Source organism: Canis aureus, chromosome 12, assembly GCF_053574225.1.
Source record: "Canis aureus isolate CA01 chromosome 12, VMU_Caureus_v.1.0, whole genome shotgun sequence".
NCBI classification, from domain to species: Eukaryota; Metazoa; Chordata; class Mammalia; order Carnivora; family Canidae; genus Canis; species Canis aureus.
In genome coordinates this window covers 1997567-2021644 of record NC_135622.1, presented here as the reverse complement: position 1 = coordinate 2021644, position 24078 = coordinate 1997567, and the positions used below count along the sequence as shown (strand labels likewise).

The 24078-nt window shown below is 39.5% G+C and overlaps 2 protein-coding genes across 28 annotated transcripts in view; one reads left to right on the top strand and one right to left on the bottom strand.

Annotated features, from left to right (window-relative positions):
- Positions 1 to 4442, bottom strand: part of LRIG2 (leucine rich repeats and immunoglobulin like domains 2) — a 154815-nt gene extending 150373 nt beyond the window's left edge. For 5 of the 24 annotated variants that reach the window (XM_077916139.1, XM_077916138.1, XM_077916169.1 and 2 more), the window contains exons 1-2: positions 3262 to 3417; positions 2844 to 2960 (exon numbers count right to left, since the gene is read on the bottom strand). Coding sequence is in view for 6 of the 24 variants with exons in the window: in XM_077916176.1 (XP_077772302.1) it covers positions 2887 to 2960; positions 4326 to 4442 (191 nt within the window). In the remaining 18 variants the exon portion in view is untranslated. Of the gene's footprint in view, positions 1 to 2707; positions 3086 to 3261; positions 3418 to 4325 lie in introns of those variants that run through there. The other 19 variants (XM_077916150.1, XM_077916154.1, XM_077916149.1 and 16 more) reach the window with 9 other exon arrangements.
- The window catches only part of LOC144324790 (monocarboxylate transporter 1), a 58597-nt gene that overhangs the window by 1647 nt on the left and 32872 nt on the right, over positions 1 to 24078 (top strand). For 2 of the 4 annotated variants that reach the window (XM_077916185.1, XM_077916182.1), the window contains exon 1: positions 3646 to 3807. The exons of 1 other annotated variant lie outside the window; for it this stretch is intronic. The gene's annotated coding sequence lies outside the window, so the exon portion shown is untranslated. Of the gene's footprint in view, positions 1 to 2876; positions 3018 to 3645; positions 3808 to 24078 lie in introns of those variants that run through there. One more of the 4 variants, XM_077916184.1, reaches the window with a different exon arrangement.

Sequence of the window (24078 nt, the reverse complement as noted above, 5' to 3'; positions counted from 1 at the left end):
TTTTGCTCTCTTGACAAGCTTGCCAAGAGCAGATTACCCATGCATCATCCATCTATTAGCTTTTAAAACAGAAAAGTAAAACTGGGGAATTTCATGCTAAAGCCGAAAGCCACTAAAGGACGCCATGCCTTCTCTGGCTTTGATGTAATGATTTTGAAAGACTCCATGATGAATTTTTTTTTTATTTTAAAAACCACACTTGGGAAGTGCCTGGGTGGCCCATTTGGTTGAGTGACCAACTCGATCTTGGATCAGGTCATGATCTCAGGGCCGTGGGATAGAGCCCTGTGTCACACTCCGCCCTGATCGTGGAGTCCACTTGTCCCTCTCCCTCTGCTTTCTGCCCTTCCCTCCCAGCTCTCTCAAATAAATAAAATCTTAAGGAAAAAAAAGGACAGCTTTTCAAAAGCAAAAAACAAACAAAAACAAAAAAACAAAAACAAAAAAAAACCCACCATACTTGGTACAGTAAGAAGACCCCAGAGCCTGCAGATCTGGTTCTTCTGATCCTGCCACTTATTAGATGAGTGGCCAAAAAGCCTTTTGGCTTCTCTGGGCCTTAATTTCCATTCTGTAAAATTTCTCAGCTCTAATTCTGATCCTGTGCTTACTAGTTTATTTCTTCAATTTCTCTAATCAGGAAGAAATCTGGCAGGAAAGCAAGAATTTTACCTGTATCATTTTTTTTTAAGTTTTTTTTTTTTAAGATTTATTTATTTATGATAGACATAGAGAGAGAGAGAGAGAGAGAGAGATGGGCAGAGACACAGGAGGAGGGAGAAGCAGGCTCCATGCCGGGAACCCGACATGGGACTCGATCCCGGGACTCCAGGATCACGCCCCGGGCCAAAGGCAGGCGCTAAACCACTGAGCCACCCAGGGATCCCCCTACCTGTATCATTTTATCAGTTTTGCCAGCTCACCCATCCTATTTCTACTTTTTAAGCTGACCCCCTTTCCCCTGCTTCTGACCTTTTCCTCTTAAGCACTTTATAAACACATTACAATATTAACTGTATTGTAATTGTAAGCACTCACAAACACTTGTCGAGTGCTTTCCAAGTTTTACCAACCCCTTCTGCAAACACTCTTATTTGATTATCATAACAGCTCAGGCTGGCATATATTACCTTGATTTTACCTGGCCCAGAAGAGTTCAATGAATTAATTGTCCAAAGTAACACAAATAATAAGATATGGGAACAAACCTTCTCATTCCAACATCTATACTCTTTCTACAACACTACAGTTCCTACTAAGAGCAGATCCAGATTTTGTGCAGCCTGAGGTGTATACAATTTTGGTGGACATTTTCAAGAAAAGGAATACAGAATTACCACAGAAGACCAATATGATCCTGTGAACCCATTGTTAGGGCCCCCTTTAGGGCCATGGAAGGAATCTATTCAAATGAAGTGCTTTTAGGATTAACCTCTAGGATCCAGTTTCATGGTTTTCCATAGTTATACAATTATTTAGTGCTTACTGTATGCCAGACTTAAGTAAAATACTATTTTTATTATTATAAAAACCCTATGAGGTAGGTATTGTCCTTGTTTCACAGAGCAGAGAATGAGGCTTGGAGAGCAAAATAATTTGTCTAACAATACAGAGCTTGTAGATGCCAAGTATCAAAATTGGAACTCAGATCTGGTTTCTGGGTTGTTATTATAAAGCTACCCCACTCCGTTCCTATTCAGGTTTCCTGGGAATCAACTTACTCTACCACTTCCCGCTACATTCTATAGTTCTGGCTCTGATAAAGTTCACGTCTGAACCAGTCCCATTTTGTCTCCCTAACTCAGTTCTCTTACCATCCACCATCAATGCTGCTACCACCCCATCATTCCTGAAGCACTGCTGTTCTAAATCCTGAAATGACTTCCTCCTCTGCATTTATCCAAGGTGCAAAGCAGTTACCGCTCACATGCACTGCATGGCCACAGATTCCATAGGGTCTTCTGAGGCACTGAACTATCACCGAAAACCTTCTTTGTGTGAAACAGAGGCAGAGGGACACCTGGGGGGCTCAGCGGTTGAGCCCCTGCCTTCTGCTCAGGGTGTGATTCTGAAGTCTCAGGATCGAGTCCCAGATTGGGCTCCCAGCCTGGAGCCTGCTTCTCCCTCTGCCTGTGTCTCTCGTGAATAAACAAATAAAATCTTAAAAAAAAAAAAAAGAAAGAGAAAAAGAAAAAGAAACAGAGACAGAGACAGAATGGGTGAAGGGTAAAGCAGATTTACATCTCGGGACCTGACCCCTCAATCCTCACTCCTCAATCTCAGTTCTTCATTTGCAAGACAAAACCTTAAGGCCGACTCCCCAGGCCTGTGGCAATTCAGGGTAGAAGGGGCTGGTTTGGGGGGCAAATAGCAAGTGGTCATCCGGTGTCGGTTGTTTTCTCCCTGGCTCAATCTCCCCAAAGCACTTGCAGACTCTTGGAAGGCAGGGAGGCCTTCATACGTTTTTGGTTATTTCCCAAAAGCCAACATAAGAGCCACCTCGTGTTTACTGAAGCGGATCACTTGAGCTGATAACACCTCCAGTGCTCTAACTTGCTCAAGAACTTACAATGGCTCTGAGAACAAAACCAGGCTCTGGAGTCTGACTTTGGGTGTTGGCCAATTACTCTGTGGCCTCTGGGAAGTCACTTAACCTCTCTGAGCCTCAAGCCCCCTTATTTGTGAAATGTTAATAATAGTCGGCTACCTCATAAGGTTAGGAGGATAATTCCGGCGAACTGTCCCTCAAAACTGCCGGCTCTAATTATATCCTGTCCCGAACGTTCAGTGTCCCTAAAAGCTTGGCCTCCGCCTTCTCGCGTCTCGGTGTTTCCGACACTCACAGCCCTTCTCCTCAGGGACCCGCCTCAGGCGCCCCGCGCTGACCTGCTCTTCTTCCCCGACTTCTGCGCGTATCGAGCGCCCAGCATTGGTCCAGCGCCCCGGGAGGCTGGCAGGCTCTGCGTGGAGGAAGTTCAATCAGTTCTCTTATCGAAACCACCAAAAGCGCCCGTAAGGTCTGTCCTACTGCTGTTGCCGTTTTCAAGAACAGGAAACAGGCCCTGAGGGTTCGAGCGACTTCCCCGAGTTCCCCGAACTCCGCGGAGGCCACAGCCCGCGCCCGCGCCCGCGCCCTCGCCCTCACCGCCCGCCCCGCGGCCGCTTCCCGGGCCCGAGGTGCCCCGAGCCGACGCACGCCCGGCCCCGTCCCTCCTCTGCAGGCGCTTCCCCGCTCCTCCGCGCGCCCGTCGCCCCCCACACCTGAGTCGGCCCCCGGGGTGCGCCCCTTCGTCCTCGGCGGCTTTTCCCTTTGCTCCGCCCGGGGCTGAGGGCGGGGGCCGGGGCTGGGGCCCCGCACGCGCGCAGGTCACCGCGAACTCCTGGGACCGGGGACCCGAGGGGCTGGCTCGGCAGAGGCGCGCGGAGCCGGGGCGCCGAGCGCGGGTCGCGCAGGGCCGCGGGTCACGTGGCGGGGAGGGGGCGGCGGCGCGCGCCAGAGCGCGGGCGGGCGCGCGCCTCAGAGCGTGTGGAGGCGCGAGTCGCGATTTGGGCGTCCGGGGGGGGGGGGGGCGGCGGCCGGGAGGGCCGGCTCCGCCCCCTGTGCGCATGCTCCGGCCCCGCCGATTATAAGGCAGCCCCGCGGGCCCGGCCCCGACAAAGTGCTGGCGAGCTGCGACGTGACCCGCCGGCCGCGTGGGTGCCCGGGGAGCGACCGAGGCAGCTGGCGAAGGACGCGACCTGGCCGCGGGCCCTGCGGAACTCCAGCCGCGTCACGTACACGCTCGGCGGCGCGAGCCGCGCATAACGGTTAGTCGGATAACGGCGGGCGGCGGAGCTCGGCGCGGCCCCCGCCGTCCCCCTGCCTGGGGAGGGAGCCTCGGGGCGCAGACCTGGGTCGCGGGGGCGGGCGCGGGCGCGGGCGCGGGGGGTCCGGCGGGGTCCGGCGCGGCGTGGTGGCGGCGGGCAGCCGCGTGGTGCCGGAGCGCGGCGTTGGGGAAGGAGACCTGAGGCGATGGAGACGGCGCCTCGCCCCGCCGAGCTGCGGCCCCGTAGTCAGGTGCTGGCCGCCGGCCCGGCCTGGCCCGGCAGAGGAGCTGGGCTTGGGTGCCGGTGACCTTGGGGAAGTAGCGTTTCCTCCCGCGCTCGGGAGCCTCCTCGAGAGATGCTTTTGATTTGGAGGAGGGACGACGTGGGGCCGGTTCACGTGGTGCCTGTGCGCTCTCCTGGCCGCGTCCTGCTCCGAGGGAAGGGACTCGGGGCGGGAGTTACTTGGGACTCGTGGCGCGCCCGCCCCGGCCGCCCGGGCCAGCCAATCCTTGCCTCACCTGGTGACTTGCGAGAGTGGTGTGGGAGCCGCAGCCCCCGCCGCCGAGACGTGCCCGCAGGGCTCCCGCGGACTTGGCGGAGGGTCGGGACTGGTGCCGACGAGGACTCTTTGTCATTCAACCTGTGGCTGCTGAACGTCGGCTGCAGCGCCCTCGCGCTCCGGGGCTCGAAGGCGGCCCTGCAGCGAGCAACCTGAAGGGGAGCCTTACACTCGCTCAGATGCACGGCGTTTTGTTCCAAGTACATCTTTTTTTTTTTTTTTTCCCCCCACGTGCATTTTAGAGTTTCATTTCTTTGTCACGACTCACTTGGTGTGACAAGCAGTGGCCAGGACTACTGTGTAATTATTTTAGAAGCAAACGAATTTCTACTTGACCCGAGTTTCCAGCGTTTGCTTATAAGAACTAGGTGTCTGTTGATAACAGTAGAATGTTTAGTTACTCTTTACCATAACTAATTTTGAAATTTTTTTTTTCCCAAAAGTTATTCCGGTTTCGAAATAAAATGCGTACACGTCAGTGCCCTGGCAAAACAAATGTGGGCTTAGTAACTACTGGAATGCCATTATAGGGTGAACTCTGAATTGTGTGAGAGTTTGGAAGAGTATGAGTAGGAATTAGGCGTTAATAAACAATGTCAATGTCGTTTACCAGAACTGCAGTGAATTAGAGACTACGTATCTTCTCTTTTTTCGTTTGGCATTCAGTAGTACCCATAAGTCCAAGTCTTAGCCCTGATGTATGACTTTGCCTTCAGATTGCCATAGAAAATATCGGGAATTCAAGACATCTAGCCTTTAATATAGATAATGTATAGGTATTATTTTAAAATTTAACATACTTCAGTAATTTAGGGTTTAGATAAATGCTGTTCTTTAATCAAATTGCGGTGACTTGTAAAATATGCAACTTAATGGTCTGCAGAGCATTTTGTGAGATTTTTATAGCTGAATGGGTTTAAAGGTTTGGTTGTAAGCTTAACATAATAGGCTCTAACATCCCTAAACAGATTAAAAAAAATAAAAGGATAAAAAGGGTCATAGGATGAAACAGTTGATAGTGTTTCAGTGGTTTACATGTCTTTTTATCTTCTAAATGTTAATACATATAATATTAACCCTGAAAAAGATCTTAATAACCAGCTAGTTAGGTTCCCTTATTTTACAGATTAGGAAACTGAAGTTGCAGAAGTTAAGGGACTCGGCACTGTAGGTGTGAAAACTTGATGTTTGTGTGGGAATTAATGTGTCTTTTGACTCCTATTTAATTAGGTTAGCACTCTTGAGCTTTTTTTTTTTTTTTTTTTAAGATTTTATTTATTTATTTGAGACCGAGCGTGAATGGGTTGGAGGGCCAAAAGGAGAGGGAGAAGCAGACTCCCTGCTGAGCAGAGAATCCCCTCAGGGCTCAATCCCAAGACCCTGAGATCATGACCGGAGCTGAAGGCAGACGCTTAACTGACTGAGCCACCCAGACGTCCCTACTCTTGAGCTTTCTGTAAAATTGCTAATATGGATATAAATTATACTAAAATGGGTATCTTGAGAAACTTTTCCAGTTTATGTTCTTCATTTCCATTGTGTTTTCAGTCCACTTTATAATGCATTCCTATGTAGAATTTAGGTCCCTATAAATGCCTTTATGGCCAGTCTGTCATTGTTGCAGAGGAAGACCAGAAAGATGGAACCTTGGATATGAGAAAAACAGACCAGAGTTGTGAATATTTATGTATTCAGCAATTTGTTCTTAGTTACTAGGCACCATGAGAGATTTAGTATTCAGCAGTGAACAAGTTCTGGCCCTATCCCTCCTAGAGTTTGTGGTTTTAACTGGAGAGCAGATAAATAACAGTGATCACATGTACAGATAGATAAAGTACAGGTTCCTATGGAACAAACAAAAGTGTATTCTGCATGTGTGAGAAGACACCCAACCTAGTGTGAAAGCAATCTGGATAGGCCTCTCTGAGCAAATGCTACTTAACTTTTTAGTCTTGAAAGTTAGGAGCTAACTAGGCAAGGAAGTGATGGTAGAGCATTCCAGACACGAATGCTGAAGCTGCAGTCAGAGTACGGGTACATTAGAGAAACTGTAAGAATTTATCAGAGCTAAAGCATAAGAGGGAAAAGGGAAATTAGGGACAGATGGAAGTTGGAGAGGTAGATAATATCAGAAAATGGAAGGCCTTATAAGTCATTTTAAAAGGTTAGGGAAGGGACTAGTTTAAAAATTTAGAGAAGCACTCTTGCCTGGAAGCTGATCAAAAGCAGTTTAAGGGTTTTAAGTGGGATTGGGGATCAGATTTTGCATTTTAGGGTCATCACTCTGTATACAGTGTGGGAAACAGGTTGAAAGGAGGCTGTTGGGAGTCTGTGAGACCATAGAGATAGACAGTAGTGGGAGGACGAAAGAGAGGGGAACATAGGATTCAGTGGTGGAGCCAGAGGTAGGAGACTGAGGCAGCCAGAGTTAATGATATCTCTGAGGTTTCTAACTTGACCAAATATGATTTTATGCTTTATTAGATGGTATAGGTCTCCATTTAAGCAGTGGGGACAACTATGACATTGTATGGCTAGCCCAGGGCTGCAAATGAAACAAATCCATTCCTGTCTTCTTTGTAGTTCTGTTAGTGTTATTGATAATGATGTTTTTTTCTTATTTATTCTGCTTTAAACAATTATCGAAAATTTCAAACACAGGAGCCAGTGTTTCATCTATACCCTTTTCTACACCCCCACAGTTGCTACTGGGTTATTCTGAAATAATGCCTACATATATAATTACTTCGTCTGTGAATATTTCAGTTATCTAAAAGATAGTCCTAAAAAAAATCAGCCACATACTGTTTTCTCACTTGTAAAAATCAACATCACCAAATAACCAGGCAATATTCAAATTTTCCTCAGTTGGTTTCTCTTTTCTTTTCTTTTCTTTTCTTTTCTTTTCTTTTCTTTTCTTTTCTTTCAGTAAGCTCTACTTCCAACATGGGGCTTGAGCTCAAGGCCCTGAGATCAAGAGTCACAGGCTCTCATTGACTGAACCAGCCAGGCATACCCCTAAGTTTGTTTTTTGTTTTTTAAGGTCTATTTATTTATTTATTTGAGAGGGAGAGAAAGCAAGGTGGTGGGGAGGGGCAGAGGGATAAGGGAGAGAAACTCAAGCCGACTCCATGCTGAGTGTGGAGCCTGACATGGGACTCAGTTTCACAACCCTTAGATCATGACCTGAGCCAAAACCAAGAGTTGGATGTTCAACCAATTGTACCACCCAGGTGCCCCCCTTCCCCAAGTTGTGTTTAAATAATTGATTTGTTTGATTTGGGATCCAAACATAGTCACACATTTACATTTGGTTGGTATGTCTTTTATTTTTCAAAGATGTTATTTATTTATTCATGAGAGAGAGAGGCAGAGACACAGGCAGAGGGAGAAGTAGGCTCTATGCAAGGAGCCTGACATGGGACTCGATCCTGGGTCTCCAGGATCAGGCCCTGGGCTGAAGGCGGTGCTAAACCGCTGAGCCACCCGGGCTGCCCTGGTATGTCTTTTTTATCTACAGTTTCTTCCTTTCTCATTTTCCTCATAATTTCTTTGCTGAAGAAACCAGGTTAGTTTTTCCTAAAATTTCCCTCATCCTGGATCTTCTGGACTATGTCCCTCTGGAATAGTTTTAACATGTTCTAGTTCAACATGACCCTTGATTTCCTGTATTTCCTATAAATTAGTAGCTAAATTGGAGACTTCAGGCATACTTAGATTAGTTCAGGTTTGATTTCTGAGAGTAGGGACAGTGTGGGGGGAGAGGACAAATATAATTCATAGGTGATGATGTATTATTTTTCTTTCCATCAGGGCGCCTATGTTTGGTTATCACTGATTCTGCTCTATTAACCGTGTGGTTCCACTTTTTCGTTAGTGGTTTGCAAATGGTCTTTTATTCTCTAGAATTCCTTTTTTTTTTTTTTTTAAGATTTTATTAGAGAGAAGGTGTGGGGGAGAGGCAGAGGGAGAAGGAGAAGCAAGCTCCCCACTGAGCAAGGAGCATGATGTGATGCGGTTCCGTCCCAGGACCCTGGGATCATGACCTGAGCCAAAGGCACTTAACTGACTGAGCCACCCAGAAGTCCCTCTCTAACATTCTAGAATACCTCTATAGAGAGAAATAGGGTTTTTTTTTCCTGTTTTATTTTGAGATTTAATTGACATCACTATATAAGTTTAAGGTGTACAGCATAATGGCTTGACTAGCATATATTGTGAAATGATTGCCACAAAAAAACTTAGTTAGCATCTGTTAGCTCATTAGATAAAAAGAGCAGAAAAAAAATTTTTTTTCCTTTTGAACAAAACTCAGGATTTACTCTCTTAACCTTCATATACATCATATAGCAGTGTTAACTGTATTCGTAATGCTGTGCCTCACATCCCTAGTACTTAGCTTATAATTAGAAGTTGGTACCTTCTGATCATCCTCTTCTAAGTGATTTTTGAATAGTAAGGGCAATTTAAAGTTGGTATGTTTTAATACATTATAAGTGATTGAGACACTATCTTTTTGGAGAAATGTATAGTTAAATGTTTCAAAATATGTCCTCTTTAAAAGTCAGTATTATGTTAAAATGTTTGTAGCACTTGATATTAACATTTCAAATGGTTTTTAGTATTTGGAGTATTTATAATTTCTATTCTTAGATTAATAGGGTTTCTTTTGGTATTCTCTTTGTTGAAAAACTTATTTGTTCCTGTAGCTTTTGGGGAATTTCTGGTAGAATCTCTACCAAATCTAAATTTCTAGCTGTAACCAGAATACAGATTTTAAATTCCGTAAGTACAGAGATTGATTATTCTTATCAATGATCTGCATTTCTAATTATCTCTTGGGCATTTCAAACTTAAAATATTATTTAAGGTTCGTTATTTCTACCTGTTTTCAACTTCCCTTCATCCCCCAAACCTAGTCTTCTGACTACATTCTTTCAGGTAATCAGGCTTTAAAAACCTCTGAGTCATCTTCATACTTCCCTAGTCAGGCCCCTGCCCTCCCAAATGCAGTTATGTGTCAAGCCCTTCTCTTTGTTTTCTCTCTTGTGTCCATTCTGTCCCCCATTCCACACACTCCACTTTTCTTTTTTTTTGTTTTCCACTTTTTATTTTTGTTATTACTCTCTAGTTCCTGCTGCTACTATGATTGTTGCGGTTGCCTTGTATCTTCTATCATTGCCATTCCCCATTTCCAGTCTGTTCTGTAATCTGCTACCAGTTTTGGTCATGTCATTTCTCTAATCAGAACCTTCTCATGACTTTCTAGTGCCTACCAAATTTAGTATTTGTCTCGATAGATTTAAGCCTTCTACAATATATGACTCCAAGTTACCCTTCTTGAGTTGTAGGTTATTCTTCTTTTAACTTGTACTGACAAACAGAAATTTTTCTCCATGCTTTTTTCCCTGTAATATTTTTTTCTCCTCTTTTCCTGGTCATAGGATCTATTCTATGTATGCCACGATTAGTATAGTTGACATGTTTGAGCCCTTGTGTCCTATAAAGAATTGATGACACAGCAATAATGATCTTAAGGAAATGGTGATTTCTCTTCTGGGGTCACAGTACAATGACAGCATGAGTTCACATCTACCAAGGGGGGAGACTGGCTCCAAGGGCTGAGCTATTGAGGAGTACAACTGACTATTTATGCAGAAGAAGCAGAATCTAGTTGTGTTGGTTGTCGATACTATTCTGTTTCTAATCACAGTTCATGATATTGTTGAATTTAATCTGATTTGATTACAATGACTAGCCTTCATATAAAAGAGAAATTCTTCAAAATGTAGAAGCATTGTAAGCCACATTTTTGATCATTTGTTGAAAAATATTTCTTCCCTTTGATTTTGCTCTTATTGTAAATCACTGAAGATTATTGAGTGAGTGAAAGCTTGATAATACTGCTCAAGTGTGTTAAACTGTTTTTGATCATAACGGGACTTTTTTTTTGTTTGTTTAAGTTTTTATTTTAATTCTGATATATTTAACATGGTGTTAATATCACTTTCAGGTATACAGTATAGTGGTTGAACAATTCTGTACATTACTCAGTGTTCATCATGATAAGTGTACTTGTAATAGGGCTTTTGTATGTTGTTTTATATAATTTTGAGACTCAAAGCTTTTACTTTATTAACTTTCTCTTCTGTTCCCCTATCAAGGATTTTTAACCTGGGAATCTACAGATTGGTCGTCCATGATGGATGGAATTCAGGGAGTGTCTGAACTTGCTGGAGAAAAAAAATTACTTCTTTTCATTAACTTCTACATAAAATTTAGATTTCTTTCAACTATGAATGTAGGCAATAAGCCATAGTAGTTTTAGCAGTACCTGTGACTTTGTCACCAATAAAAAACACAAATTTTCACATAATACAGTGGCTGTAGCCATATTGAAATTGTTTAAATTAATTTCTTCAAAGTTACTGTGGTTATTAGATCTTCTAGAGGTTATCTAATTTGTTATTTTTAAAAGCTCATATCGGGACGACTGGGTGGCTCAGCGGTTGAGCGTCTGCCTTTGGCTCAGAGCATGATACCGGCATCCTGGGATCGAGTCCCACATCCGGCTCCCTGCGTGGAGCCTGCTTCTCCCTCTGCATGTGTCTTTGCCTCTCTCTGTGTGTCTCTCATGAATAAATAAAATCTTTTAAAAAAAATAATAAAAATAAAAATAGAAGCACATATCAATTAAAAAGCATATATCAATTAAAAATATTTTAACAATTATACATTTGTATTTTATTTTATGCATTTAAAAATGTCATTCTAACAAGAATAATGACAGGTTTTACCAAACTGTCAAAGGAATCTGTGGCACCAAAGAGCCTAAGGACTTCCAGTCCTAACTCTTATATGTCTTTTCCAATATAAGAATGGTTAGCCAGAACCTGTGATGGAATATAGCATACAAATCATGATGTCACAGGTTTATATAAATAATTTGGCCATTGACTTTTGTATACTAAGTCATCATAAATTTTGATCTCACAGATGATGTGGAACAAAATGCTTATGTGTGTCTGCGGCCATACCACCCTGAATGTGCCTGATCTCATCAAAATGCTTGTGTGTATTCTAAGGGCTAGTAAGATGATTTCTACAAACTTGGGCAGAATAATTTTCCTTTGTATTCAGGAAGCATATGTTTTCATTACTTAAAATTACAGTTTCCAAAATTCTGTGGGGTTTTTTTTTATTAAAAAAAATTATTTTAAGTAAGCTCTACACCCAACATGGAGTTTGAACTCACAACCGCAAGATCAAGAGTTTCACAATTCACTGACAAAACTAGCCAGATGCCCCACAAATTCTCTTTTAAGTGCCATAGGTTATTTTTTTTATTTTTTATTTATTTTTAAGTGCCATAAGATAAATGGAATAGGGGTTGTCTTCATTGACTTGGGAGACTTTCTTGCTCTCTTTTGGGTATATCAGGAAAGATGCTTCAAATTGCTTTAAATCTTATCTTCACAAGTTCACTTTATTAGATGCAGGCTTTTATTTTGCTCAGCTAGTGAATGCCTAAAGGGGTCAGTGGAATTCAGGTTTGAAATAGCTGCTCTGAAGATTAGAAATACACACCCTTGGGGTGCCTGGCTGGCTCAGCTGGAGGAATGTGCGACTCTTTATTTCAGAGTCGTGAATTTGAGCCCCATATTGGGTGTAGATTACTTAAATAAAAATGAAAGAAAGACACATCCTTTCTATTGTGATTGTGTAATGATGATGTTTGTATTTATTCTGTCACCTAGAAAACTACTTGATAGAGTTAGTAGAGGGAAAAGGAATGGTTTAACAATTACTGTAATTTCCAAAAAATAAGACAATCATTTGAAAATTGTGTATTTCTAATAAACTGGTAATTATCTTAAAAGACAATATAGTTTTGTCAGCAATTAAAAAGGCTATTTAAGTATATTTTGAGGTGATAATGTTGACTTCTTTTTGCTATGTCTTTAGTGTCTGTGAATATCTTCTAAAGTTTTGAATGTCCACAATAGCCAAACTATGGACAGACCCCAGATGTCCCTCGACAGGTGAATGGATAAAATAGATGTGGTATATATACAGTGGAATATTAGCCATCAAAAAAAATGAATCTTGCCAATTTGCAGCATTGTGGATGGAACTAGAGGATATTATGCTAAGTGAAATAATCAGAGAAAGAGTTGTATGATCTCAATCATATGTGGGACTTAAGAAACAGAATAGAAACAGGAAGGGACTTAAGAAACAGAATAGAAAAAAGAAGGGAAAATTAAAACAAGGTAAAATAAATCAGAGAGGTAGACAAACCATAAGAAACTCATAACCATAGGAAACAAACTGAGGGTTGCTGGAAGGGAAGTTGGGGGGGATGGGGTAACTGAATGTCTATACATTAAAGAGGACATGTGATGTAATGAGCCCTGGGTGTTAACTACAACTGATGAATCATTGAACTTTACCTCTGAAACTAATAATACACTATATGTTAATTAATTGAATTTAAGTAAAATTAAATTTTTTTTAAAGCTTTTCAAATATACATTTGGGAATGGTGGATAATGATTTAATGCCAGACAAACAATACTCAATTTTAATACCTTCTGTGGTCTGTACTAATGAAACAAACAAGAAAATAAAGCTTATTTTTTGAGATAATGATAGTCAAAGGTAGCATAATAATGAAGTTCAGACTCATTCAAGGGATATTTATTAAAGAATTACTATGTGTACAAGAAGTTACTAGAAAGGGTGAAGGAATATTTTAAAATATGGTTTGAGAACATTTAGAATGAGAATAAAGCTTTGAAATGAAATGTTAGTGTATTACTACATTGTCTCTAGTCCTCGAAACTTAAGATATGTTTATATGTAAGTATTTCTGTCAGTGAATAGTTAAACTCAGCCTTTTGTAAGAAAAAGAGAAGGTTTCTTTATCTTTTAATGAATTGTAATCCACTTATGCTCCCCACTTAGGGTTCAGAATACTGGAAATGAAGTAGATTCTAGCAGAAATAACACCTATTATATTCAAATACTCATTTATATTTAAAATAATATGGATGACACAACCCTGACAACCTATTTGTAATTTTAATCTAACCAGTACATTTTTTTTTTTAGATTCTGGAACAAGACAGATCTTACATTAATAAATTGAAATGGCTCACTTAGATCTTTATTTGGTGAACTTTTTTTTGGATTGTTTAAGAAAAACCATATATACAGGTGTTGTAGGATATAACCTGAAATTCTGCCAAACAGAACCTGCCATTGAAGGATAAAGCCTCCCAACTTCCCTTTCTTTACTACTATCACATTCTTTATTTTATAAAATGTGAAATGGGTCTGTATTTGGAAACTGTTGCCTAAGCAAGAAATAAATTAGCATGTGAAAGGGAATAGGACTTGGCCTAAACATGGACACTAGCCGGTTTTTCAGTCTGTGAGAAGCAGGCAAAAATGAAGCATTTCTGTTGGTGTAATTAATAACTCAGAAAGTGAGACTGATCCGATTAAATTCTATGTGCCAAAAGTTGTATTCAGTAATTTTTTTTTCTTTATTTAAAAACAAGGGGTGCCTGGGTGGCTCAGTTAAGTGTCCAACTCTTGATTTTGGCTTCGGTCATGATCTCAGGGTCATGAGATTGAGCCCTGCGTCAGGCTCCGCACTGGAGGTGAAGCCTGTTTAAGAGTCTCTCCTTTTCCACTTCTCCCCCCTGCTCTCATGCTCGCTCTCTATCTATCTCTCTCTCTTACCAAAAATAAATAACAAATAAAAACCATTTCTGCCTTTTTGACTATATAGAGCACCAGGCCCAGAAAGCATAACATCACATCACTGGAGGATTTTCCCTGGTTGCATATTTTTCTCTTCTCAGAAACTGGGGAAATCAGATTCCCTGAAGTTCATCTAATGCTGACTTTTGGGGGTGGGAGGATGTTAAATTTCTAAAAGTAGTAAGCATAGCCTCTGTCCTTAATTCATGATCTAAAAGTTCACACCTAAACTAATTAGGGAAATAGTTACTTATAAAGAAAGAAAGATACAGTTTAGTATAGAGTTTTGAGAATGCTACCTAAGAAGCACTAAGATGTCATAGAGGAAATTAACTCCATGCAGCATGGTATATTCAGAAAAATAAAGGGTATTGGTGGGCTAGAATAGATTTTTAATATTAGATAAAATTAGAATTATAGAAATTATCAGCAAATGAAAATTTCATTTTTATAAATTACTAAATGCTTTTATATCAATATGTGAATTTGGAATAAGAATGTCCTATCTTTTTGTCTTTGTTTCTGATTTGGTCCATAAGACTAAGGTGTCCTAAAGCAGTGGTGCCTCTTGAATTGTCTTTTTCTCCCTGGGGAATCACACACTTGCCTTTCTCTTCCCTTTGTCTTCATTTACAACCGAGATTACCCGAAGTGTGTGATTCTATCATGAATTGTAAAAACGTACTTCAAAAGTCCCTCACCGGATACCTGGGTGGCTCAGTTGGTTAAGTGTCTGCCTTGGGCTCAAGTCATGATCCTGGGGTCCTGGGATCGAGTCCCACATCAGGTCCCCTGTTTACTTGGGGAGACAGCTTCTCCCTCTGCCTCTCTCTGTCTCATGAATAAATAAAATCTTAAAAAAAAAGAAAAAACCCACACAAGTCCCTTACCTTTCCTTCTACTTCCAACTCTTACATAGTAGCATTACCAGAATATCTCCTTTTTCTCTTTCCTTCTTTCCTCTCTGGTTTATGAGACAAAAATCCTTATAAGGATTTTGCTAGTGTGAGAAGTACTAATGATACAACAGTATGAAGGAAAAAGAAACTTGTAAGTACACATTTTAATCATGATTGATGTAATAAAAAATTGGTTCTACTAACTTAAAGCTTTGAAATATCTGTAGGAGTTATTTTCTAATTTCTGGACATTCTCATCTACCTCCTTATTCCCACAAGTAAGCCCCACTGTTGAAGAGAACTAACTTGATTTCATGGGTTTTGTCTTAGTTTATTTTTTTTTAAGAGTTTATTTATTCATGAGACACACAGAGAGACACAGGCAGAGGGAGAAGCAGGCTCCCTGCAGGGAGCCCAGTGCGAGACTCGATCCCAGGACCCCGAGATCATGCCCTGAGCCAAAGGCAGACACTCAACCACTGAGCCACCCAGGCATCCCTGTCTTAGTTTAGTATACTGTTGTTTTCCAATATAGATTACAAACATACATTACTTTAACTTCTCTGTGATGAGACTTTGAGGGTAACCTACATGGTTAACCACAGTGAAGTGGAAAAGTTCTCTGAAGTTAGGGGTTTGCAGTAAAAAGTAAAAATGAGTTTGCCAGTTCATTTGACCAAGTGTCCAATTTTAGCCCAGAAATCTTAATGCTGAGCCCTAAGTAACCCACAGACCTGTTATATTGAAGAGTTACCTGTTTTTTAATTCATCTGATGTTAAGTAATTCATGAACTTTAAATATAGGAAAAAAATGAAGATGTCAGTCATTGTCTGTCTTAACATAAACCTTACCGTAAAGTAGAAAGCCACTATTGAGAAATAATACTGTAGATCTGGACACATAGCAGAAAAATGTTTCTGTGGGGACACCTGGGTGGCTTAGCAGTTGAGCATCTGCCTTTGGCTCAGGGCATGATCCCCGGAGTTCCAGGATCGAGTCCTTCATTGGGCTCCCTGCAGGGAGCCTGCTTCTCCCTCTGCCTATGTCTCTGCCTCTTTCTCTGTGCCTCTCATGAATAAATCTTTAAAAAAATGTTTCTGATACTGAATGGAAATAGGCTATAAAGCAGCATAAAATACAATCCCATGTTTATATTACATATATGCATATATATGACTATTCTAGAAATAAGTTTAAGAGAATTTTCTTCAAAATGTGAATAATGGGACGCCTGGATGGCTCAGCGGTTTGACGTCTCCCTTTGTCTCAGGGCGTGATCCTGGAGTCCCTGGATCAAGTCCCACATCGGGCTCCCTGCCTGGAGACTGCTTCCCCCTCTGCCTATGTCTCTGCCTCTCTCTCTCTCTCTCTCTCTCTCTCTCTCTGTATCTCTCATGAATAGATAAAATCTTTTTTAAAAATATGTGAATAATTAATATGAGGATGGTAGAATGACAGGCAAGAATCTTTTTAAAAAGATTTATTTATTTGAGAGAGAATCCTCAAGCAGACTCCCTGCTGAGCACAGAACCTCACATGGGGCTTGATCCCTGAAATCATGACCTGAGCTGAAACCAAGAGATAGCCGTTTTACGGACTGAGCCACCCAGGTGCCCCTGAGCAGACTTTATTTTCTATTTATATAAGTATATCCTTTAATTTTTCTATAATGAGTATGTATGGCTTGTCATCTTTTAATACTTTGCTACTTTGTGTTTTTTATTATAAAGTTGGAACAAGTCAAACAACACATGGAAGAGGATTATTATCTACTTAAAAGCTCCAACCAATATAAAGTTTCAGATACATTCTTTTTCTCTTCTTTCTTTCCTAGAATCTACACTCCCTGAGGCCAGGGACTGTGTCTGTTTTGTGTGCTGCTTTTGTTCCAGCACTCAAGTGTTATTAAATGAATGACAAAAAAAGTTTGATATATATCCTGACATAATTTTTTAATGATTGTACAGTCCTATTATGTATAAGTTTAAAAATATGAATTGCAAAAACATTCATGAAATTTAGGACATTTATAATTGATCCTCTTTGGGTCTCATGACCCTAAAATCCTGCCTTTGTATGAATCTTTACTATTAACAAGGTAGGCCCCTTTATTGGCACAAATAGAAACTAACACTTGTTCTTTGGGATTATACTGTTTATAAAGTTACACCTCAGTTTGTGCTTGGGTAGTAGAAAGGAAGGGTGAAATGACCAAGGAATGCAGTATGACACTTAGGAAGTTATATTATACAAGAATTAATCTGCTACTATAAGACTATTACTAGGGGCGCCTGGGTGGATCAGTCAGTTAAGCAGCTAACTCTTGGTTTCGGCTCAGGTCATGGTCTCAGCTCTACAGCCCTACACCAAGTTCTGCTCTCTGCAAGGAGTGTGCTTGAGATTCTCTCCTCTCTCCCTCTCCCTATGCCGCCCACCCCTGTTGCACACCCTCTCTCTCTCTCTCTAAAACAACAATCTTTTAAATTTTTATTTGAATTATAGTAGCTAACATACAGTGTTTTATTGGTTTCAGGTTTATAATATAGCAATTCAGCACTTTCATACATCACCCTGTGCTCATCACAAGTGCACTCCTCAATCCCCATCACTTACTTCACCCATCCCCCTACCCACCTCCCTTCTGGTAACCAATAGTTTATTCTCTCTAATTGTTTCTTGAGTTGTCTTTCTCTCTTATTTTTTAACCTTTACTTGTTTGTTTTGTTTCTTAAATTCTACATATGAATGAAATCATATGCTATTTATTTTTATCTTATTTCACCAAGCATTATACTCTTGCTCCATCCATACCATTGTAAATGGCAAGATAGCATTCTTTATATGGCTGTATGCCATTGTATGTATATACATCACTTCTTTATCCATTTATCAATCAATGGACACTTGGGCTGCTTCCATATCTTAGCTATTGTAAATGTTGCAATAAACATAGGGGTGCATGTATCCCTTTGAATTAGTGTTCTTGTGTTTTTTGGATAAATACCCAGAAGTATAATTGCTGGATCATGGGATCTATTTGTAACTTTTTGAGAAGCCTCCATATTGTTTTCCACAGTGGCTGTACCAGTTTGCATTCCCACCAAAAGTGCACTAAGGTCTCTTTTCTCCAATATCTCACCAACATCCAACATCCACAGTGGCTGTACCAGTTTGCATTCCCACCAACAGTGCTCTAAGGTCTGTTTTTCTCCAACATCTCACCAACACCTGTTGTTTCCTGTTTGTTGATTTTAGGCATTCATTAGTGATATCTCATTGTAGTTTTGACTTGCATTTCCCTGATAATGAGTGATATTGAGCATCTTTTCATATGTGTGTTGGCTATCTGTAGGTCTTCCCTGAGGGGAAATGTCTGTTCAAGTCTTTTTGCCTATTTTTAATTGAATTATTTGTTTTTTTGGGTGTTGAGTTTTATAAGTTCTTTATAGATTTTGAATACTAACCATTTGTTGGGTATGTCATTTGCATATGTCTTCTCCCACTCTGTAGGTTGCCTTTCAGTTTTATTGATTTTTATTTTGACGTAGTCCCCATAGTTTAGTTTTGCTTTTGTTTCCCCTTATATCAGGAGACATACCTGGAAAGAGGTTGTTGTGGCCCCTGTCAAAGAAGTTACTGTTTTCTCCCCTAGGATTTTTATGGTTTCAGGTCTCACATTTTAGGTCTTTAATCCACTTGAATTTATTTTTGTATATAGTGTAAGGAGTGGTCAGTCTAGTTTCATTCTTTTGCATGTAGCTGTCCAGTTTTCCCAACACCATTTGTTGAAGAGATTGTCTTTTTGCTATTGGATATTCTTTGTTGAAGATCAATTGACCATAAAAATGTGGGTCTAGTTTCTGGATTTTCTGTTTTGTTCCATTGATCTGTGTGTCTATTTTTGTGCAAATACCATACTGTTTTGATTACTATAGCTTTGTGATTTAACTTAGAATCTGGAATTTGATGCCTCTAGCTTTTCTTTTTCAAGATTACTTTGGCAATTTGTGGTTTGATACAAATTATAGGATTGATGTTCTAGTCCTATGAAAAATATTGTTGATATTTTGATAGGGATTGCATTAAATGTGTAGATTGCTTTGGGTAGTATAGACATTTTAACAATATTTGTCCACTTTATGAGGATAGGATTTCTTTCCATTGCTTTGTGTTTTAAAACTATTACTTTTCATCCTGAATGGTATTTAATAGCTAATGAGCTTCCCTTTTTTCTTCCTGAAGTAGTAATTCACAAGAAGCAATGTAAAACTGAGGATTTATGTTTTCATGCTTTGTCCCCTTAAAAGGAGTCTACTTACTCTTGGATATAGGGAGCTAGAATCATAGGAATGAAAGATACTAAGTAAAGACTCAGTGCTTTACTCTCTTCTTGTGTTTTGCTATTTGTCAGCTGGAGTAGAAATAGTTGCAAGTTTCTTGAAACCTTTTTATAATAAAAATAATTTCACAATTTTTCATATAATCTGAGTTTTATATTAAATTACTAAAGGGAAAGATGTTTTTATTGGAATCAGTTTGATTATGCTTATAGTTTGCAAATCAGACTTTAAAAGTAAGTGGAACTTTCTCTTTTCCTTATTTTGAAACTCTTACTCTCAATATGTGCATATTAAATACTAAAGTGCATATTAGTTAATATATACCAATATTATCTATTCTATAAGTCTACAAGTAGATTCCTTACTACTTGCACTGGTAAGAAATTGCACTGGTATGGGGTGAAGAGAGAAATAAAATACCAAATTAACCCTTAGCAGATAAACCAGAACCTGAATTGAGAGTTTTTACACAGTTCAGGGACTGTAATTCCTCCCCCTATCCACTTGACTAAAAGTATGCTTATTTGGTTATTCAACCAAATGCCAGAAATCTTTGTTTTACATGGAGAATTAAAGAGTATTACAGATTCAGATTATTCAGTATCACATTGTTTGAGATTGACAAAAGAGGATTAAATAAGTAAATATGTATACATATACACACATGTACATCAACTACCTTTAAGTTTACATATTAGTTTGTTCATTTGCAGGTATGATCAAATTCATTAGTTCTCTGTAGTACTTATAAAACTTTAATCCTATTTTTATTTTTTTAAAGATTTTATTTTTATTTTGAGAGAGAGGGAGCAGGAGGAGGGGCAGAGGGAGAGAACCATTAGCAGGCTGCACTGACCCCAGAACCCGACTCAGCTGGATCTCCTGACCCCTGAGATCATAACCTGAGCTGAAATCAAGACTCCCAGCACCCAGCAGACTGAACTACCCAGGTGTCCCAGTCCTCTTTTTTTAAAACAACTATAAGAAATTAGGATTGACATTTCAAAAATTTAGTTGTTACAGCAGTATCGTAGCACTATTGTAGAACATTAAACAAAATCAAGATATATTGATTAGAAGCCTGCATCAGTGTAGCCCAGACAAGCAGAAATAATCAAAAATTGATTTTCACTTACTATTAACTTGGGCATTCCATAATTTTTTATGGAAATAATTTTACTTTTCACCTTTTAAGTAAGCTCCATGCCCAATGTGGAGCCCAACTCAATTAAGTGTTAACTCTTGGTTTTGGCTTAGGTCGTGGTCTCAGGGTCCTTAGATCGAGTCCCATGTAGGGCTCATCAGTGGGCAATCTGAAATTCTCCTTCTCCCGCTGTCCCTTCCCCTGCCCACATGCTTCTCTCTTCCCCCGCCTTCTAAAATAAATCTTTAAAAAAATACTTAAATAAAAGAGTCAGATGTTTAACTGAGCCACCCAGGTACCCCTCTTACCGAATTATAGTTGAAGTTGCAAATAACCAAAAGCTCCTCATGTACATCATTCATTGAATAGCTTGCCTGGCTTTGTTCACGGTACAGCAAAAGTAGCTCTGTTACTATAATAGTGATATATTGACATAAAATGGGACATATTGATTCTCCAGAAACCCTAGAGGAAAACTTAAACCCATTTCATGAAATAAGCCAGGAATATTTATGACGATGTAATTTAGTGATGGCACTGAATTCCATTCTCTAGAAGCCTTTCTCAGTACTGGGTCTTTATGTTCACATGTCTGTATGTTATTGATGAATTTGTATTTCGACCTTTTCAAAAAATTTTAGCCTTGAGGTTTTACTCAACTGAGCAAAAGGTAGTTGACTAGTCTTAAGGAAGATCCTTCATAGAAAGCTGTCATTCGTAAGATAGAAAAGTATTATACTTGAACAATGTGTACAAAAGACCACAGTAGACAGGTGGCAGAAGGGCTGGAAATTAAGGGTATTGGTTGTTTATGTTAGAGAAATCCTTGCCCCTTGACTTCTGACACACTTGTCAGTCTTATTTTAGGTGGTGAGAGGCCCTTAGTTCAAACAAACTCCCTCCATTTCATCTCACACACCCTTTGGCACATGATACATTTACTTGAAACAGCAGCCCTTTTCTAGATCACAGTAGAAATGAGGACAGTTACAAATGTTAGGTTTCATCTGTTTCATGGTGCTCGGGGTCTTGATAGGTATATATTGTGAGCTTTCTGTTGGGAAAAACTTTGAACAACTCCTAGTTTGGGTAGAAAATACTCTCCAAGAATATATATGGTATTTGGGACTACAAAAAAGTAGGAACAGAGGTGGCACCTGGGTGGCAAATTCAGTTGAGTGTCTGACTCTTGGTTTCTGCTCAGGTGGTGAACTCAGGGTCATGAGATCAAGCCTACTTTGAGCATCTGCTCTACACTTCTCAACGAATGTGCTTAAGACTCTCTTTCCCTCTGCCTCTGCCCCTTCCCCTACCCATACACACCTATGCGCATGCAGTCTCTCTTCTTCTCTGAAAGAAATCTTTTTTGAAAATGTAAGGAGGGTGACAGGGAATGCCTAATAAGCCAAAGAACTCTTAAAGGAAACTATTATTTTGCTTTATAATAGAATTATCACTTTTTTTTTCCAACTGACTTTTAAAAAGCAAAAATTTGACATCTTTATTTAATATTATTTTAATAAGAGATTATATATTTATAATTTTATCAAAATATAAACTACATATATATAGTTTAAATGAGCATGACTTGCAATGAAAAATAGTCCATTCAGCATCATCTCCTAGCACCCTTTCCTTTCCTATATACCCTGTAATTAATACATTCAAGTTATACATCATTATTTACTATAGCACTTAGAAAATACTGCCTAGCCTACAGAGATTCTGATTCAGTTGAATGTACGAAAATGACATATAATTTGAATAAACCAAAAACCAACAGATATCAATTAGTTACTTTTGCAATCAAGTAAAGTTAATGATTTGAAACAACAGCCATTCTCAAAGTGTGGTTTATGGGCCCTTCAGGGACCATAAGACTCAGGGTTGGAATCCTTAGATTGCACATTGTAACTAATCATTAAAAGATGATAGATAACAGTTTATCAAGTTTTGGTGTATAGTATCAAGGTAAAATGTCCAGTTATCTGAAAAAGACCATTAAAATACTCCCTTTTACAACTATGTATCTGTTTAAGGTTGCTTTAGACCAAAAACTTTGAGATCTGTTGTATTAAAAATCTATTTTATATCTATGGGTAGGATAATCTGACCATGTAAATAATTTTTAAAATCTGGAAATTATTAATAATTAAAATATTGGTACTTTGAGATTATAAATATTATCTAAATAAAAGTAAGATGTAGAATTAATTTTCGTATATTAGGAAGGACAAACCCAAAATCTTTAAGTATTCTAGTTAGCAAATTCTTAATTTCTCTTCAAGAATAGAGTATTTAACTCTTTGTAATGCTGGTTGGATTTTCCCTCAGTGGTAAGGGAGATATAAACAGAAGTTTGCAGAGCCAGGTTTGTATTTTTCTAGATTCTTTATATTGAGTTTGATCAAAACCATGCATTTCATAACTGCTGAGTATTTGGCTAGCTAACAATAGTATATTTCTCCTTTCACTGGTGCTTTACAGTTATTTACTGTTTTGTTTTGTTATTTTTCCACAGTCTTTTATTTCTTTCTCTTCAGTTTCTAATGGAAAAGAAGGTAAAAGAGAGTGAGGTTTCCTAGACCTTGAATCTTGGGATTTGCTTTGAGGCAGGTAGTTCTGTAAACCATGAAACTGGATGGTTGCAAAGAGCAGTAGCATGGCTACATTAGCAGCAATAGCTTCAGTAGATCAGCCTTCTGGATTTTCCATGTGAATGTTTCCATGTGAATTTGAAACCTAAAACTAGTTTACACTTAGTAACAAATTCTTTTAAGATTATTGTTTTAGATACTTTCAGCCTCTCTTAAGTTCACAAACTGGCCATTGTCATTTTAGGAAGTGACAGTGGCTTTGTTTTAAACATTGATGGAGAAAGTATAGGGAACATAATGAGTAGTACTATTTCCAAGGGCTTTTGTAACTCTTTCTCTTCTGGAGTGGGAGCAGAGCATGGAGTGTATGAAGCACAATTTCAGCTTTCCAGATTAGTTTATTTGCACAATTCCTGAGTCATGAGAAAAGGAAAGAATTGAGAAGGTGATTAGAGGAGAAATTAGGTGATTCTTGTACCATGGTCATTGCCAAGAAATTAAGGTTGTTTCCCATTGTCCTTTACAAGGCAAGCTGATGAAGAACTTTCTCCTCACCATATTACTTTTTTTTTTAATCTCCCCTCATTTTCAGGGAACTGCAAAAGAGTCCTCAAGTAATAGCTAAGCTAATAGGAAGGCTACTGTGCACCCTGTACGGATTAAAATCTTAAACTTTAATCCCTTTTAGCCTCTGGGCTTGAATACTCCTCAGTGGGGCTTTGAATAGTATGCAAGGGAGACTGCTCTCATAATTTGCTTGTTGTATGAACTCTTTTAATAGCTGAAATATGGTTAGCTTAAAAGGAAATAGTATACTTAGATAATAATAGTATACTTTTTTAATACTGTATATCATCAGAATTTTTAAATTAATAAGGAGAGCCATTAATCAGATGGTAGCAGAATTGTATTGATTCCATATCTGGTTTTTTGAAGTGTTGTTGTTTTCAAAATTTGAAT